The sequence below is a fragment of the Juglans microcarpa x Juglans regia genome, chromosome 1S, assembly GCF_004785595.1.
Source record: "Juglans microcarpa x Juglans regia isolate MS1-56 chromosome 1S, Jm3101_v1.0, whole genome shotgun sequence".
NCBI classification, from domain to species: Eukaryota; Viridiplantae; Streptophyta; class Magnoliopsida; order Fagales; family Juglandaceae; genus Juglans; species Juglans microcarpa x Juglans regia.
In genome coordinates, this window is record NC_054595.1 from 25,519,090 (window position 1) to 25,537,288 (window position 18,199).

Below are 18,199 nucleotides of genomic sequence, written 5' to 3' on the forward strand. Positions count from 1 at the left end.
GATTGATTTGTTGACAGGAAAATGGCAGGTATAGAATACATGCTATATGAAGTTATGGAGCCCCATCTATTTGTTATCCGCAAGCAAAAGAGGGATGGTCCTGAAAAGGTTACACCGATGCTCACTTATTATGTTTTGGATGGATCGATTTACCAAGCACCCCAGCTTTGCAATGTTTTTGCTGCTCGAGTTGTAAGTTCGTATGTCTTCCCTTTTGTCCCTACGATATTTATTCTTGCAAAAGTATGCATACAAGCATGTCAGCATTTATTGGAATGAAAGTGTGCACAGTGTATTGGAAACGCTAGTCATGCCAATTTCTCAAAACAATGAAAACTGAGGTTCTTAAAACCCAATATTTTAGATTCATGCTTATGCTACATTATTGCCATATGGATGCTGTAGGTGGTCATTATTCTTTTAAGTGCAGAAGTTGGGATTGTAAATGTTCTTGCACTGCCCAACAGTGATATCAAGAAAAACTGCAATACGAAGGCTGCTTTCAAATATACATCATTGTTATTCATCATTTTTTTAATATTTAATATTTTTTTTATAAGTTCTTAATATTTAATCTTAAAGGACCAACTTTTTTTGCTCCTAATTACATAGTTTTGTTGCAGGGGCGGGCTCTCTATTATATATCCAAGGCTTTTACTACTGCTGCCTCAAAGTTGGAGAAGATTGGATATGGTAGCTGCTTGCTTCTGACTTTGCTTCTTTTCCTTATGCTTCCTGTGCCCTAAAATTGTGTCTTTTCTCTTTTACTTATGCCAAAATGATTATCCACTATCAAAAGGTGACATAAAAGAAATTTATCGAAAAAAGGGTTATTCAGCATAATGGTTATGCGTTTGACTTATGGAAGGGTGTAGCTCTAGAGCTTTAGTAGATATGTGTAGTAGTGCAACTTTGGAATCCTATCATTTGAGTTTATAAGTCTGGTTTATTTGAGTTTCACTGCTTTGAATTCTTAGGGGTTATGATTTTGAACATTCTACATAAGATGCAATTAATTTAACCTAAACTATTGTAATGCCCCAAGGAAGGCCCAAGCCACATCTGGGTCCATACTCCAAAAGGACCAAAAGGTGGTACAATTGGAGCCCTTTGAATCATTATAAAAGAGCAAGACCTTTTTCCACCCTTCTAACGTGAGATCCCATTCCACCTATACTCACTCAATATGGGGGGTATCCCAATCTCCTCCCTTAAACTTATAAGATAATTCATTTGTGTTCATGTTCTGAGATGTCTTGTCATTGCTAAACATATGATGTTCTATTTTTTTTTATCGATATTACCCACAAGTTAACTGCTCGAAAGCTTAAATGCTTTGCAGAAAACATTGGATCTGTTAGATAATAATTAATTATTCCGTCATTACTCCAACTTTAAAGGAGAAAAATCTTGTTTGGAGTTGCTATGTTTTGATAACATGGGTTTGGGCATTGTTTAGGAATCCTTAGATATTAGGGTAGTTAAGTCATTAGCTCGACCCCAAGTAACTTTGTCCTGGAATATTTGGCATTGAGCATAGCCTAGTCCAGTCATACCTTGTCTATGATATGGTCGATGCCTTAAAAGTTCGAAAATTGTTTTATCACATTGCTCTGAAAGTAATCATCCTTGGATAGGTTCTTGGTTATCTTCTTTCTTATAGCATGGGTTGCTGGGGGAGAGGGCTGATCATAACAGATTGGTCATTCTATTGGCCAGCATGCATGGCATTGCCATATGTTTTGATTGTGGCATTTTCTCCTTTTCTGCGCCCCGCACACCCGGGGGGCAGGGGTATCGTGTTTTTATCATGTTGATTTTGTTGTCATTCTGATGCAGTTGATGCTGAAAATGACAGTGCAGCCTTGGAATCGAAGGTTGCTAAAGAAACTATTGATTTTAAGGAAGTTAAGCGAGTAGATCATATTCTTGCATCCTTGCAACGCAAGGTAACCTCTCTATGTCTTTGGAAGTTTTTTCTCATTAAGGAGTCATTGAGTATGGCATTTCCAGATATATTACTCAAAAGAATCGACTGAATTTGCCTAGTGAATTGGAATTGTGAAAATAAAAATACAATTCATGGGGAGATCAAGAAACTTGATTGAACTACTTCATTTCTACTATGGTACCACTTAGAATATACCAAACCCTGGTTGCCCCCCCCTCTCCTGCCCTTTTTTCTAAAACAAGGAAACAAATAGCCCTTACGTCTATTTATATGCTGGTTGATATGCACATCTTTGGTTTTCTTCCAATTTGAGTTGACAGCAAATGTAACCCATTGAGGCATTTGAATACTCATTATATTTTATTCCGGTATTTATCATTGACCTTGTTTTTCCCCTTACCTAATCGAAGTCTCAATTCTGACAACCACGTTGGTCTATGGAAGCATAAAGTAGTAATGCAAGACCATGGTTGTGAGTTTCTTATATTCTGTTAGCGTAAATGTTTTACGTCTTGGCAAAAGATGAATGTTTTCCCTTTGAAAATAAGTGGCTGAGTTGGTTCTCAGTTTGATTGTAAGCCACAGTTTTTTTTGTGAGTCTAAAATCTGAATACTAGGAATTTTGCTTTCTTTCTCCTCTCTTTTTGAGCAGTTACCTCCGGCTCCCCCACCACCACCATTTCCAGAAGGCTATGTGCCTCCTCACACTGCTGATGCAGAGAAAGGACCCGAAGGCCCGCAATCAGGAGAACCGCAAGCTCCTTCAGTTGACCCCATCATCGATCAAGGTCCAGCTAAAAGAATGAAAATTTGAAGAACATCCAGTTCCCAGATTTATCAGCATCCAAGAGTATATTGGACGTGGATGCTACCTTCGAGAGATGAATTTTTCATGCAGCTAAGTTCTGACTTAAATGTCTTCCAAAAAGTCCCTTTTGTTGGTTATTAAACCTTCACCATTTGAAGTTCTGGTCATGATCTGTAGTAAAGGTTAGCGTGACATAACATGTATGCCGACAATGCACCTAACATGTGTAAGTTCAAACTAACATATTGATTTTCCCTTGTAGCATATCTCCATTTTGAGGATTGAGTGTAAACATTTTGCATTTAAGCTTTTGCTCAAACAAATGTAATGGGATATACAAGTTGAGCACTCTTAGTTCCAAGTGACTCTAAAGCAAGATCTGGTCTGGGCAGCTGATTACTTTTCTTATTTTGCATGTTCATACCCAACTTGAAAAGCTCTATTTCAGTAATGGTTTTTGACATTTTGTTGTGTTTTTCCTTGTTTTTGAGTTGATTGGAAAATATATTTCCAGTCTTAATTTTTATGTCCTGGTTTGAAGTTGAATATAAGTATTGCGATCATCTTGAAATACTCTTTTTACTCTTACTGATACGATCTCTGACGTGAATCTTAAAAAAAAATACAAACAAAAGTGAGATGAAGTTCTATATTAAGAAAGTGAATATATGTTTGAGGATGTTCAATACAGAGAGACAACTATTGTATGTAGACTATGAGAGAGAGAGAGAGAGAGATTTGTCAAGTGAGCTCAGTAGCTAGTTCATGAGAAAGTGAAGCATAAAACACAGAAAGTGATTGGGGGGTTGGTGCACCAAGGAGTGTAGGGGTTCTTATGGAGTGAGTTTATGGAAGTTTATTAGGAAATGATGGGATTTTTTCTTGAAACAAGTCAACTTTGTGGTTGGTGATGGTTCAAAAGTTAGATTCTGGTTTGATGTTTGGTGCAGATAAATTGAATTGTTTAGAGCCTTCCCGATTGTTTTCAGATTGGCTGTTAATCAACAGGCTTCAATTTAAAAGATGATGAGCTATTCCAATGGAGATGCTTTGGGATGTTAGTTTTTCCAGACCTGTTCAGGATTTTGGAAATTGAGGAGGTTACTGATTTTTTCAGATTGTTGTACACAGTGGATACTAGAAGACATGGCAGGGATCAATTGTGCTGGAGACATACAGCTTCTAACAAGTTTATAGGTAGATAATTTTATAAGTTATTGGTCAATCAGCAACACATTTGTTTTCCTTGGAAGAGTATATGGAAGGCTCATGTTCCGTCAAAGGTGACTTTCTTTGTATGGACAGCTGCAATAAGAAATATTTAGACAATAGATAACTTGAGAAAGCGTGGAATGATTGTTTTGGATTGGTACTTTATGTGTAGAAAAGATGCGAAATCAGTGAATCATTTATTTCTACACTGTAATGTGGCTAAAGTGTTGTGGGATGGTGTGTTTAGAAGAGCCACTGATCTGGGTTATGCCAAAAGTAGTGGTCGATTTACTAGCAAGCTGGACCAATCTTCATACTTGCTCCCGAGTGGCAGCTGCATGGAAGATAATTCATTTGTATATTATGTGGTACATTTGGTTGGAAATGAATGCAAGGTGTTTTAATAATAGGAAAGTAATGTAGATGAACTCTGAAAATTTTTTACAAGTTCTTTACTTGGTTGGTTTTCTGCTATTGTATCCAATGGAGGGGTTGTCAATGAGTTTTTGTCATCGTTTTTTTAGTTTTAGAATGTAACTAGATGTTTTCTTTGTATACTTCCTTGTACGTGGGTTTTGCCCATTACTATTTTGATGAATAAAACTTTTACTTATTAAAAAAAAAAAAAATACTAAGATCGCTCCTAATCTCTTTTCACGATATAGAATTCATGAGGGCTTGGGTGGGAATCGATTAGATTAAACAAGAAGAAAAACGACAGTTTTCCATGCAGGATTAGACCAAGTAGTCAGTAGTCATATCCTCACCACCTACCATATTTAATTGACAACTGAACTACTGCTAGCAATCTATCCACCAAGACTGAAACCCGAATATTTGTTTAATTTTTGTCCCTGATAACGTAAAGGAGATTAAAGAATCAATTAACCAATATGCCCTGAGACCCATATATCTGGCTCTCCAAAATTTCTTATTTTCAAAGTTCTTCCGAGGCAGGCAGTGTCTAGCAACAGATATTCTCGAGAGAAAAAGAAAGAGAAGAAAAGATAGATAGCCAGTCCAAGTGGTAAAAAGGAATGCTGCCAGGCATTGAAGACAGGTGGATTAGGATATTTTTGAGGGAGGGCTTCAAATTTATATTGTCCAACTTTACTGTCCTTGGTCATGGAATTGGAAACAACAAGATATTCTAAACTAAGAATTGTCGGCGCATATATGTATATGTGTGTGTGGCAAGTTGTGGGTCGTGAGCTGTACTCTGCAAACTGATGTTATTACCATAAATAAAAGAAATTGGACAATGTAATTGCAGAGTACCAGCTAGCTGAAAATGACATTACGTGCTCCATCTTATTCTGAGCCACACCGCCATCTCTCTCTCTCTCGCTCTAGAATCTCTCTCTCTCTCTCTCTCTCTCTCAATTGAGAGCTACTACCGACGATGCTCATGGTCTAATTAAAGAGGTGTAATATTTCCCACACGTGTCACCTTATTCTTTGCCACTGTACAACACTTGGCTCGTCGCGGACTGCGCGATCAGAGAGTGTTCAACAAGTCGTGGCGTTACGAGAAACAGCAGGGCTGGGGAAATACAACTTCCTATAAAACAACAACAAAAGACACAGGTAGTAGGTACGTTACAAAAAATTTTGACTGGATGCCACGTCAGGTGGGCCCCCACAGAACAGTGTCTGACCCCTGAGCTGACTCGAAAGAATGCTCCTGTGGGTCCCATTAAATTTGGTAATTATCACTAAACGCAAAGATTTGCCAAGTTAATTTTACACCACCACCCTCTCTCTCTCTCTCTCGCTGCTCATTGCCAACTTGCATGGGAGTCCCTTCTGTTTCCAACTTTATCATTCTTTCTATATATCTCTCTTATCCTTCTTCTTATTATATTTACGTCTCTCTTTTTTCACTTTGTTGTAAAATAATATATAGTGTGTGATAAAATAAGATAAAATAAAAGGCAAATGAAAACTGAGAATTTTCAGGTAAGGACTCGAGACCTGCGAATTCTCAGGGAAGGACTCTCCGGCCAATTATAAATACCAAAACCCACAATGTCAATTTCAACACGGCTATCACACTCTTTATCACATTCCTTAGGTTTCCTGCTTTTTTTCTTTTGTTTTCTTGAGCTTTTCTGGTTTATAATTTTGTGTCGGGATCATGACTATCCTCATTCATGAGCAGTACTCCGAGTTTGGTAATTAATCTTTTTTAATCTTTTTTTTTTTTTACTTTTTTATTGTCAATTTCTTCTTTTTAATATATATTTTTTTCTTTTTCGAATTTAATTTTGGTTAAATCCCAGGAGTTGAAGCAGAGGAGACGAAGGTCCCTATTGAGGAGGAAGAGTTGGTGTTGGATAATGGGTTCGTTGTGCCACAGATCAACTCGTTCGGCCACACCTTTAGGTCAGCTCTTCCCTTTTTTTTTTTTTTTTTTTTCTCTTTTTCCCATTGCTCAAAACCAAATAAAATCAGATGACGGAATAATGGAAACGTTTCTAGGCTTTTGGGCTCTCCAATACTTGACAAAGGAGGCTGGAAGATCTCTTAAAAATAATCTAAACTCTGAAAATATATAAAAGATTATACAATGGATCATCTTTGATCTCCAAAACATCCTGTTTTCGAGCAAAACTATCACAAAATAAGGCTTTTTGTAAAAAAATGTTAATAGGATTTATTCTTCTTTTCTAGCAGATATTTGCCTTTTGTTTCTGTTTGAAATCCGAAGATCTTAATAATTGGAATGGGTATATTGGGCCTAGGGGCCCCTCAAAATATCTCCGAATTTTTTTTTTTTTTTTTTTTGGGCCTTTTTTCCGTGGTCATAACGACTAACGAGTTTGAATTTTCTTAAACATGTTGATATTTCCTGGTGTTATGGAAGACTAGAGGCTCTAGAGCATTTGCAATGGTCTAGGCGCTAGCCATTGCCAAGTATTTTTGTTACTTAAAATTTTTGTATTGGACTAGCTAAAGGGATATTTGTGAAATTTTAATCTACAATAATTTAGGATCCCTAGTCATATTTGGAGAGCCACTGTAAAAGGACCAAATCAATATATTATGATTTTTCCATCCAATTATCTCTCTTTTTTAATATTAAATTTTAATATTAATACAAAATATTAAATATTAAATATAAGTGTATTTACAAAATATTAATTTTTTAAAAAATATTATTAAAATATATAATATTATATTACTATTTTAATTTTAAGATGATAGTTCAATGTGAATTAACTTCTTTAAAAATTTTGGTTATAGCCAAAATTTCAAATTCTAGTTAAAATTTGCTAATGCTATGTAGCCTTTAGCATGGGCCTTATGCAACAATTGTGTTTTCCGGGCCTAGTTTCAAGCCTCAATTCTTTGTTAACGTGATCCTAGTATTGGGCCAAAGGGCCCAATAAAACTAGGCCGAACATTAGGTCCACGCAGCCTGCCGCGCCCAATATCCTTGTTACGTGATGTGATGTCAACCTTTTACCACTGGCAAAAGTTGTAAATTTGTCTTCGTGTCTAATTTTCCTTAATAAACTGTTGTCTGTAATAAACCCTGTATGCCAAATGCAAAATAGGGACTATGATGCTGAAAGTCAGAGACAAGAAGGCGTGGAGAACTTCTACCGAACCAATCATATAAACCAGACTTATGACTTTGTGAGTAGATTTCCTTGGCAGTTCCTTTATTTATTTGCCTGACTAATACTATTATTCATCCTAGATTTTGTCATTTCTATTAATTTCATATGTTTACTTCTAAAACATATGATTGGATTAAATGCAGGTGAAGAAGATGAGAGAAGAGTATGGAAAATTGGACAGGGTGGAGATGAGCATATGGGAATGTTGTGAACTTCTCAATGAAGTTGTTGATGAGAGTGATCCGGACTTGGACGAGCCCCAAATCGAGCATTTGTTGCAAACGGCTGAAGCAATTAGAAAGGACTATCCCACTGAAGATTGGCTGCACCTGACTGGCCTTATCCATGGTATTTTTTCTTTCTTAATACCATATGGCAATGAAGTTTTAGAGGCTGTTAAGCTGATTCGATTTCTATTGTTCGCTTTAGATCTTGGAAAAGTGCTTCTTCTTCCTAGCTTTGGGGAACTTCCTCAATGGGCTGTTGTAGGTGAGTGTTGCGTTTCTCTCTAGTTGTCATTATTATTTGGTTTCTAAATAACTCTGTCAGTTGACTGGATCATGCACCACATGATAATACAGGGGACACATACCCAGTTGGCTGTGCTTTTGATGAATCAATTGTCCATCACAAGGTAATGATTTCCACAAATCTTTACACTCTAGGAAAGACATCATTAACTAACTCAAAACTATTTTGTTCATACCCATATTTTGGTCGATTAAATCGGATCTAACATTAAAGTCTGACCACAGCATTTCGAGGAAAATCCAGACTATAGCAATCCTGCTTACAACACTGAATATGGAGTTTACTCGGAGGTCTGCGGACTCAACAATATATTGATGTCATGGGGACACGATGACTACATGTATTTGGTACGTCATTTGAATCCCACAATGTATATGAAACTGACGTATTAATCATTACTTACAATGAGGTACGAAGTCTTCAACTTTGGCATGTCATAAATTTTCAGGTAGCAAAGGAAAATAAAACCACTCTACCTTCTGCAGCTCTTTTCATCATCAGATACCATTCATTCTACGGTAAAACAAGCGTACAAGAATGCGGCAAGTTATATCCAATAATGTCCGATTTCTAACAAACATGTTGCAATGGAAATATTTGTTACTGCAGCATTGCATAGATCACGAGCATATAAGCACTTAATGAACCAGGAGGATGTTGAGAATCTGAAATGGCTTCAAATATTTAAGTAAGATGATATGATTATAATTCTCTTTAGCTGGAGATTATGGATGTTGCATTTCATTTCCTGATCTGTATACTAAATGTCAACTTCTTTCAGCAAATATGACCTTTACAGCAAGAGCAAGGTTCGAGTTGACGTTGAAAAGGTTAAGCCATACTATCTATCTCTTATTGAAAAGGTGAACACCATTGAGCATCGTCAAGCTAATTATTCTTCTTCCCTTTTACCTACTGCATCATTTCTTGATTTGTTCTTAACACAAATTATGTTTGTTACAGTACTTCCCTGTAAAGCTAAAATGGTGAAACTCAGTGGTTTTGAAGTTTGATGAGTTGAGATATGCATCACAGCAAACAGAGTACTTGCCTCTAGTTGTGGAAGTTTTTAGTATTTTCCTTTCTTTGATGGTAGGGATCATTGTATGTAATAAACAGTAGTTGTACTTTGTTTGCAATTTTAATTCTACCGCTTTTAAATAAGCTTTTTCAAGTGTTTTCAAAACAGTGAGTTTGAAATATGAAGTTATCATGAGAAAGTATTCCCTCAATATGAACATCGAAACCAACACAATCCCGGTTCCTCTTATTCATGTCTTTATAATATAAGACAGGGTTTCAAATTTATCCACTTTTTTTAAAAGGAGCCTGCGAAGCTTGATACTCTAAGATTGTACCTAACATTACCTTAATTGGGGTGAGTGGATGAAAAAATTTGAGATGACCACATTTTTCACAAATAAAGCCAGTCCAAATAATGGTATGAAAGTGTAGGGATTGATCCTAATCCTAAGGTGGTTTTATATGTTAACCGGCCCGGCATACGTGATACGGGAGGTGAAGCTTCGATCCATGGCACATATTATAATCATAGTCAGCAGACATGGGATGGATAAAATTTTAAGAAAAGGTAGCTCAACAAAGACTTTACCAGCAACAGTCAAAGAGTTAGAAGTCAACGTTCCCCATTCAAATTATGCTGCAGATAGCTGACCTAGTGCCGTGAGGCGCGGTGTAAGGCCCAGATCAGAACCAATATAAATATACCTTCACCACATAGACACACTGTGTTCATCCCAGCAATTCTATTTCTATTTTCTATTTCTTTCAAGCAATGGCTGCAGGAAACTCCTTGAGGTCTGTTTTTGTGTCCTTCTTCGTATTTGCAATCATCTTATCTCCGTTAATGGTAACATGTGATGCAGCTCGGTTCACTCATAGAGGTAAAACCCTTTCATTACCTCGTTTGTTTACATTATCAGCCATGGCCATGACAGGATTTAGATTGAATTATCGTATTATCTTTCAGTTACCAGACCCGTATGTCCTGCTTGTGTCTGCTGCACGCCTGCACCAACTGGGTCTTGTTGCCGGTGCTGCGCCACTCCGGTCGAGACACAGTCTGAGAATGGATCTTCCTGACACCTATCTACGCCTACGCACCACCCCTCTAATCGATGAGAATAATATATACCGTTTTAGTATGCTGTAATATAGACTTCCTCATGTTGGATCCAAGATGTACGTGATTTTCTCTTCTTGTCATAATGTAGAAATATATGATTATTTACAATATTACGAAATTGGTTGTGCTGCTTAAATTATATATTACTTTGCTTTGTAAGACATTTTCTTAGTTCAAAGGCGAGAATTATGAGGGGAAAAACAAAACAAAAAGGTATGGAAAGAGCCTCAAATATATAGATTTCAATCCCAAACCTGATATGACAGACAATACAGTTTTACAAGTTACAGACCCGTTAAGATCTACAGATTTCATAACTCAACTTTTCATTCAAATGAAAGTAGGTATAAATATTAGATTCACAATGATCAACAAGATTCGGTCTAGAAAATTTAACATTCTTTATGGTAAATTCAAGAACTGTTCATCATCGGCTAGGCACTACCTTGCCAGGGGCATCGTTTCAATCTCACTACCCAAAGGACTCATTTCGAATGTATTCCTGGATTCCATTAGTACACCCTGCATTTCGAGACTTTGTTCATGAGCAAGCTCAATTTCCAAGCACTCCTTCAATTCCATCAGCACGTGACTCATGGTTGGCCTTTGGTTAGAATTCAATGGCACGCATGCCATTGCCGTCTCCACGGCCTTCCAACCAGAATTGATGTTAAAATTGCCTTGCAACCTAGGATCAACAATTCCTCTAATATCCCCTCTTTCGAGAAAGGCACTAACCCATTGAATAATATGAGCATTCCCTTCGCTTTTTATTACTGCTGGCCGGCCTGTGATTATTTCCAATAGCACAACTCCAAAACTGAAAACATCACTTCTCTCAGTTAACCTGTTGCAGTTGTAGTATCTGCATAGAAAGAACATTTGTGAGTAAGACCATTACTCTTGATGCTAGGTTTCTTGTTTGCTAAGGGATGGTATTGCAGGAAACGGCAATCTCTAATCCTATATCAAGAAACCATGGACAGTGTTATATGGAATTCGACTTGATCAAAGACTCACTCTGGATCAAGGTAACCCAGCGTACCAACGACTGTAGTCAACAAATGACTTTGACTTTGATTTTCAACCTGGAAGCATTTTGATAACCCAAAATCAGCTATTTTGGCCTGCATTTTTTCATTTAACAAAATGTTGGTAGTCTTCACATCTCTGTGAATTATGGGTGGTTTGCAACCATGGTGCAAGTACTCCAGTCCTGCATGATTAGCGGTTTCTCTTAGTTTGATAGAAGAATATAAACTGAAGTAAAAATCAAATTTATTACTAGCCATTCTGCCAACAGACCTTGAGCTGCATCAACTGCAATCTGGAGCCTCGCTTTCCAAGTCAAAGTATCTTTCCTTCTATCTAGAGCCACAAAGTAACAATTCAGATGTCTGATATTTCTAAGTTATTTCTTACTCCTCGAATACCTTGAAAAACTATAAATCATTGGTACCTGATAGGTACTCTGCTAAATTCCCACGTGCCATGTACTCATAGATGATCCCGATGTTTGTGCCCTCATTGCAATATGCAGTAAAGGAAACCAAGTTTCTATGATGAACTCGCATCAAGAGCTGTACCTGCAATTTGAAATGGCCTCAAACAGAACTAGTTAAATTGGAATTGTCTTAATTAGAAAGAAATCTTCAGCTCAACAAGCGAGGAATATTAACAAAATAATGGGATTGTGGAAACAATTGGAATATTTTTTGGAGATTAGATGCAGTTATTAATTCATGAGTCCTCTTTCAAAAAATAAAACTTGAGATTGTCAAGAGTGGCATGCCTCTGTGAGAAACTCATCAGAGCCTTGAGTTGATGATGGAGAGAGCATCTTGACTGCAACTTGGGTGCCGTCACTTAAGAGTCCATGGTATACTGTTCCAAATCCTCCTTTCCCAATAATTGTCTGAAAGTTATTGGTTATGCTTAAAACCTCATTGTATGTAAAATGGCGATTGTCTAGCTTCAATGACCCGGATCCCTTCAGGTGAGTTCTAGCAACTTGCTTTGCAACTGAGAAGGCCATCATAAATCTAATTAGGGTAATGCTCATTTCATTAAGTAAACTTCAACGTGTTTTTAAGAGAAACTTCATAGTTTTGGATCATGTATACCTTGTTTTCTTCTGTAGCTCCACAGAATAGCCAGTACACTCAATACTACAACTGATGAAACAACGGCTGCGATTATCGGGACGGCAAGATTCTTCTTCTTCTCCTCCTTTTTGCATGGACCCGTCACACAGAGATCCGGATTTCCATCCACACTATGAAATCATATAAGATCGAAATCAAATTTTAACCGGGTAAAATATGAGAGACGGGGAGATGACAAGCAATGAAAATCTATAGTAACCATTATCAAATAACCCAACATTTGGGGGGGCATGATAACAGACCTTAGAGTTCCATCTCCTATGCTTGCACTGAAAGCAGAAGGAACTGAACCAGAGAGTTTGTTTCCGGACAAATCCCTGCAAAAGAATTCTTACACGGCCCTTCAGTCTGAGAATTTCAAAGGAGATATAGCATCTTAACGTCAACAGCTTAATCACTTACACAGCCCTCAAGTCTGGCAATTGTAACAAAAATTTAGGTAGTGTTCCCGTTAAGCTATTGTTGGATAAATCCCTGGAAAGACAATGCATTAGATTGCATCAATTATAGACTATGTACATAACTCAGGAAGGTTTTTGGAGAAAAAATTGATTAACGCAAAGCCCTCATTAGCATGAAGAATATCATGTATTTGCTATTAACTTAAACTCACAGGTACTGAAGTGATTTAAGCCGGCCAATTGAAGTAGGAATCGTTCCTGTCAGTCCACTTGAGGATAGATTCCTGAATTCAATTTAAAAGGCTCAATTCACCTTGTAATATCTGAATCAGATGATATATTAATTATTCTTTTCTTTCTTTTTTCAACTTCGGATTACAAACACTCACAAGGCAGTAATGTTGCGGGGTTTATAACCATTGTCGCTGCACTGCAGGCCATCCCAAGCAGGTAGTGGCAGACATGGATCTCCTTCCCAAAATTTAGACACCCGATACTGATTTTTTATTTCCATGATAGCATCAACTAAAATACAACAACATAAATTTGTCAAAATTGATTTGAAGTCACATCTCAACCAAATAAAATATAAGAACAACAAAAGATGAGAAGCAAAGTAGCAAGTTAGAGATTACCTTCGTCTTGGTGTGTTGGCATATTTAAGAAATCTTTTACTATGTAAACCTCCATTGCGTTGAGAATGGGAGGATGGGTAGAGCTTTGGGTCTTAGAAAGACTGAAATTGAGGTTAGGTCCCCTCACTGGATCGCGTCCACTTTTAGTTTCTGAGGACAGGTACTTGGGAACTAAACCTTTGAACCAGAGCTTGCCGTTTATATCAATGTTAAATTCTCTACTCTCGTTGCTTTTGAGGATTTCAAGTTCAGCAAAGTGCAGGAAGGGGTAAAAAGTTAAAATGGGATCAACAGCATCCAATTCAAAATGGAGGGTGTCATTGGCATTTTCTGGGACGACAGCAGTTCTCATGACCATTGACGGCAGTTCATATTCAGTTCGTTTAAGGGCGTCAATATCCAAGGAGGTGTTGATTGGTCTAGATTGAGGCAGGTTATAAGGAAACCACATTCGATCATAAGCATCGTCTTTGAACCTGAGGCGGTTGCGAGTATGATTCATGAGCAAGTAAAAGATGCTAATGCAATGATCATAAGCAAACAGAAACTTGGAATTTTCCTCAGATCAGAGCATAATGATTCTTTTGAACCAGACTGAATATGATTCAATCCAAAGTACTTTGTCCCGGTAAAGGTACCAAATATCTATCCGATAAGGGAGTATATCATGTTCTTTTAAGGACTCAGAAGTCCGAAATTTGACCCGAAATGAGAAACTTTATGGAATTTCACACTCAATTATCATACACCTTCACCTCTAACGTGGATTTTTCACCAAATATTAGAATCAATGAGTAGTACAGTCTCTCTCACTCAAATCAAAATGTCATGGCTTTTGAAATATCTTTTCTCATTTTATATAATCATTATTTTTTAAAATTTTTACGTAAAATATAATAAACAATTTATTATTTTTAAATTTTCAAATAAAATTAAAATTAAAAAATTATATTATAATAATATTTTATTTAATTTTTAACAAAAACATCTCATCAAATCTATCCGAATTACATAACCAAACGTTTCCTCAGTGTCCAGTGCATATGATGTCAGCTTTTATTCCATTTGTAATAATTCAAGGAAAGTATACCCAAAGAAAACAATCAATGCATTTTTCCATGGACATTCACGTCAGCCATAAATTTCATACCCAACACAAGTTAACGAGTGGAGCATAATCCTATTATACCCCTACCCCTCTTGCGTTGGTTCAGTTCTTCTCTCACCCTATAACCCTGCACTGTGCTCAAATAATACAGGACATGAGAAGAAACTCACCGGATTATTTGACCTGTTGTTGAGCCGATATCATAACGCCTGTACAGAAGTAAAGCTGTGGATTCAGTTTGGTTATAACTTTCCTCATCGAAATGCCTCAGCTCTAGTGTCGATATGAAAGGAGTTCCTGACCCAGTATTTCGGAGACAAACATATACATCATCCGTCACTGCAGCATGTATAATCTCCTTGATCACAACATGAGATGCGTTCTCAAACTTTATTGTATCCCATTCATTAACTCCTACATATAGACCGAACTTTGGCAACTGGTTCTGCTCATCGTAATTTCCGTACATGAAGGTGGCCCTGATGAAATAGTTTGTACCCTTACCTTCTGCAGGTTTTAGAGTGTAGCAACTTCTGTTCCCCTGAGGAAAACTTCTCACATTCAAAAGAGATGTCTGAAGGGTTTCTGTTTTGAATTCGGAAGATATCTTCTTATTCTCTCCACTGTCGATGAATTCTGCATCTGAAGCATAATGTAACTTGGTTTTTTCATCAGTGTAGCTGGAATCTTTCGGGATACCACAGTCGATGTTAATGGAGCCTATTTAAGATAGAAAATACCAACGCTGACAACGTTAATTTGGAGTACTTCTGGTTTCAGCAATGAAATTTTGTATCCCGAAACTGGTTTTTCAATGGCCATGAAAGAAAATTACAAAGCCCAAATCTGGTAACAAATATTGTGGCTGAAATCAGTACGTAGTATAATGAATTAAGATACTTACCCCCTATGTCGTGTAGATTCCTTCTACCGTGTTCGGGATTAGACAGTTCCTTCTCGGAAACCAAAACAGTAGAGTTTACAGTAAATGGCCACGACGCAAATACCGACGCAAAGGCTAGTAATCCAATCGTGGAACACCATGAACATTTGCTTCCACGTACCGTACCCATCTATCTATCCCGGAGAACTAGGAGGCCAATCGACTAGAAAGACGTACGTGCGAGAGAAGATGCGGAAAGGAATTAGAGCATGTCCTCCAGAAAACGAGAGTATTTCGTACTGGTTGCGAGGGTTTTGGAGCAGAATCCGGGAAAACTTTTTGAGAATTCTAGTTAAAGACGTTATCTTCGAGCCTTCAATGGAGACGAAATGAACATAAAAAAGAGTCAAGACTATTCTCAGGTTGAATGGCAGATTTCACATGATTAGAACCTCAAATAACGTGCTTTGGGAAAAAAAAAAAAAAAAAAAATCAGCCTTCTTATGACAGTGACCCAGGGAGCAGTTGAGACTTCGCCATTAGTCATAAATGTGGAAGTAGTATCACGGCTAGTTGGAGGTAGAAGAAGATTCACTTTTGCCTCATCTTCTTTCTATTATAAACTAGTCGCCCAATTGCCCAGAAAACTCAATGGTCTTTTAGAAAATGGAAATCGAAAACTTTTTTGAGAAATGAAAATTATTAAATAGTAGATGGAGTGTAAGAGAGAGAGAAGTCATGAATATTGTGATAATTATGGTTGAAGCGAAATGGTTGTCAAGAAAAATTATATTCATCATCTTCATACATTATGCACTATATTTTATTTCTCTTATAAAATATATGGTATATAAATTATGAGCAGAAGAATTTAATAATTTTAAAAAGAATAAAATAAAAATATATATATAATGTGTGGTGTATAGGAATGATAAGTAATAAAACTCAACTGTGAATAGTAGTGAAATAATTTGAATTAAGATTTTTATTAGGTTTTGAAAAAAAATAAAGAAAAAGTTAAATGATGTGAATATTGAAAATATTGAATTGTTTTTTTATATTTTATAGGAAAGTTTGAAAAAATTATAATAATTAGATAGAAAAATATGAAAGAGAAATTAAAAAATATTTTGTATTTAAATGATATTTAGATATTAAGATAAGATGAGACTAACTATATATGTATCTAAACGGAATCTTAAGAAAAATATACGAAATTTGCACATCTTATGTCTGTACATATCATTACAAAATTAGAAAATTAGTAGCACGTGAAAAGTCATCTCCATTGTAAAGGACCATAATGTGCATGTTATTAATGTTTAATTTCGTAATGTTTGATGGACATTAATGGATAATTTTAATGAAAAAAAAAAGAAGGAAGTGTTACGGCGATGGCGCACGTACGTACGTACAAGATATATACAGGTAGATGCATGGCTGGAAGTAGAATTGGTGACCAGACGGGCAAACGCCAAACGGTCAAAAGACAGGACAAATGAAATGAAGAAAGTAAGTCCTTCCCCTCACTTTTTAAACTCTTATCTCATGTTTGAAAAATTGGTGCCGTTGAAGAAAAATTCACGTACGTACGTACGTACTGAAATTGGTGCACGTACGTACGTTTGTGATGAAAGATTCATGCTGAAATTAATATAATTAGTTGTGGACAGAAGGGTTGAAACAGTCTAAACATATCAAAAAAAAGTTTGAAATGGTCTAAAATAGTGTTGAACCAAACAGAACGCGACGGTAAATTTAAATTTGTAATGTCATTAATTTACAACTTTAAAGTTTAAAATAATCTCCTAACACGCACATGGGATAAAAAAAAAAAAAAGACTATGTTCGTATAAAAGAAGAAGTCCACCCTGATCGATATGCAATCAAATCTCGTTCATGTATTGGTCCAAGTACGGTCGGTGTCAAAGTTTAATGCAAAGAAATTATGACCATTGGCGTGCGTATATGCATGCACCTCTGCAAGTAGTAGTAGTAGTAGTCTGTATGCAACTTGCATGGACTTCATCACATGAATTTGCAAATTGCTTAATTATTTGAAGAAGATAAATAATATTTATATAATTTTTTTATAAGAATATTTATTTATATAGTTTTAAGCCACGCAAATCTTGCACATTTCTTTCAGAAAAAATAGATAAATCTAAAGTCTATATAAAAAATTTATTTTTTTTAATAGTGGATCAAACTTTTTTTTTTAAAATGAATATGTAGGGCTCGCATACTCTAAAATTATATCTAATATTAATCTTTAAAAAATACAATATAGTACTACTACACTTACAATTAATACCCCTTTTTTTTTCTTCAAATAGAAAAAATACCCTTTTTTTATTATTATTGTTTCTCCACCTTGCCTTGTAAATTATAAGCTGTGGCTATTTCTTGTATAGCTTTTTATATTTGAAATTAATTGCATAACACAAATCTTGATAACGAATGGAAATCCTTTAAAAAACTCTTTAAAAGTAAAATCCTATAGGGCAGCCAAACTCAAAAAATTCAATTTTATTATTTGAAAATCAGTTACAAGCAAGTTTTAATTACAAAATTTTTGTCAATTGACACTCTTACTTGACCAGACAAAACCTCTGAAAATTTTCAAACATTGATTTTTTCCCTAGAACTCCAATGGCTGAATCATGATCACTCTATTTTCAACATGAAGCACGATCACACTCTTTGAGACAACAATATAAAAACTCAATAAAC

General features: G+C 36.1%; 3 protein-coding genes and 2 long non-coding RNA genes across 7 annotated transcripts in view; 3 read left to right on the plus strand and 2 right to left on the minus strand.

Annotated features, from left to right (window-relative positions):
* Nucleotides 1–3,120, plus strand: part of LOC121246051 (mediator of RNA polymerase II transcription subunit 6-like) — a 70,843-nt gene extending 67,723 nt beyond the window's left edge. For both annotated transcript variants that reach the window (XM_041144034.1, XM_041144033.1), the window contains 4 exons: nucleotides 18–192; nucleotides 624–693; nucleotides 1,840–1,949; nucleotides 2,604–3,120. In XM_041144034.1, coding sequence (XP_040999968.1) covers nucleotides 18–192; nucleotides 624–693; nucleotides 1,840–1,949; nucleotides 2,604–2,765 — 517 coding nt within the window. In that variant the 3' untranslated portion in view covers nucleotides 2,766–3,120. The remainder of the gene's footprint in view (nucleotides 1–17; nucleotides 193–623; nucleotides 694–1,839; nucleotides 1,950–2,603) is intronic.
* Nucleotides 3,121–5,782: 2,662 nt separating this feature from the next.
* Nucleotides 5,783–9,358, plus strand: LOC121246533 (inositol oxygenase 1-like). 2 transcript variants are annotated; one of them, XM_041144710.1, is made up of 11 exons: nucleotides 5,804–6,145; nucleotides 6,254–6,356; nucleotides 7,532–7,613; nucleotides 7,741–7,945; nucleotides 8,027–8,086; nucleotides 8,179–8,231; nucleotides 8,353–8,475; nucleotides 8,577–8,646; nucleotides 8,738–8,816; nucleotides 8,910–8,991; nucleotides 9,092–9,358. In XM_041144710.1, the coding sequence occupies exons 1-11, from the start codon at nucleotides 6,109–6,111 to the stop codon at nucleotides 9,116–9,118; spliced, it is 921 nt and encodes a 306-aa protein (XP_041000644.1). In that variant the 5' UTR covers nucleotides 5,804–6,108; the 3' UTR covers nucleotides 9,119–9,358. The 2 variants fall into 2 exon arrangements, with proteins under 2 accessions (XP_041000643.1, XP_041000644.1); XM_041144709.1 differs by having other exon boundaries at nucleotides 5,783–6,145; nucleotides 7,741–8,086.
* LOC121246535 lies at nucleotides 9,236–9,817 on the minus strand. Its single transcript, XR_005937128.1, has 2 exons — nucleotides 9,693–9,817; nucleotides 9,236–9,405 (listed from the first exon to the last, which is right to left on the minus strand). It is a non-coding gene; the product is annotated as an uncharacterized LOC121246535 (long non-coding RNA).
* Nucleotides 9,431–10,410, plus strand: LOC121246534. The gene is made up of 2 exons (XR_005937127.1): nucleotides 9,431–10,032; nucleotides 10,119–10,410. It is a non-coding gene; the product is annotated as an uncharacterized LOC121246534 (long non-coding RNA).
* A 78-nt stretch (nucleotides 10,411–10,488) lies between these two features.
* On the minus strand, nucleotides 10,489–15,926 carry LOC121246532 (putative leucine-rich repeat receptor-like serine/threonine-protein kinase At2g19230). The gene is made up of 13 exons (XM_041144708.1): nucleotides 15,488–15,926; nucleotides 14,754–15,303; nucleotides 13,476–13,951; nucleotides 13,230–13,365; nucleotides 13,053–13,124; nucleotides 12,842–12,913; nucleotides 12,682–12,756; nucleotides 12,398–12,549; nucleotides 12,067–12,296; nucleotides 11,734–11,860; nucleotides 11,580–11,642; nucleotides 11,295–11,490; nucleotides 10,489–11,139 (listed from the first exon to the last, which is right to left on the minus strand). The coding sequence occupies exons 1-13, from the start codon at nucleotides 15,654–15,656 to the stop codon at nucleotides 10,716–10,718; spliced, it is 2,742 nt and encodes a 913-aa protein (XP_041000642.1). The 5' UTR covers nucleotides 15,657–15,926; the 3' UTR covers nucleotides 10,489–10,715.
* Between the last annotated feature and the right edge of the window lie 2,273 nt (nucleotides 15,927–18,199).

Bases quoted from the DNA above. Each gene is read 5' to 3' on its own strand.
- LOC121246533 (XM_041144709.1), top strand. From the start codon at position 6,109: ATGACTATCCTCATTCATGAGCAGTACTCCGAGTTTG. The intron at 8,232-8,352 runs GTAATGATTTCC...GTCTGACCACAG, and splicing joins AATCAATTGTCCATCACAAG to CATTTCGAGGAAAATCCAGA. The intron at 8,476-8,576 runs GTACGTCATTTG...ATAAATTTTCAG, and splicing joins ACGATGACTACATGTATTTG to GTAGCAAAGGAAAATAAAAC.
- LOC121246532 (XM_041144708.1), bottom strand. From the start codon at position 15,656: ATGGGTACGGTACGTGGAAGCAAATGTTCATGGTGTTCCACGATTGGA. The intron at 13,366-13,475 runs GTAATCTCTAAC...GTTGTATTTTAG, and splicing joins GCCAACACACCAAGACGAAG to TTGATGCTATCATGGAAATA. The intron at 12,297-12,397 runs GTATACATGATC...TGGCCTTCTCAG, and splicing joins GAGCTACAGAAGAAAACAAG to TTGCAAAGCAAGTTGCTAGA.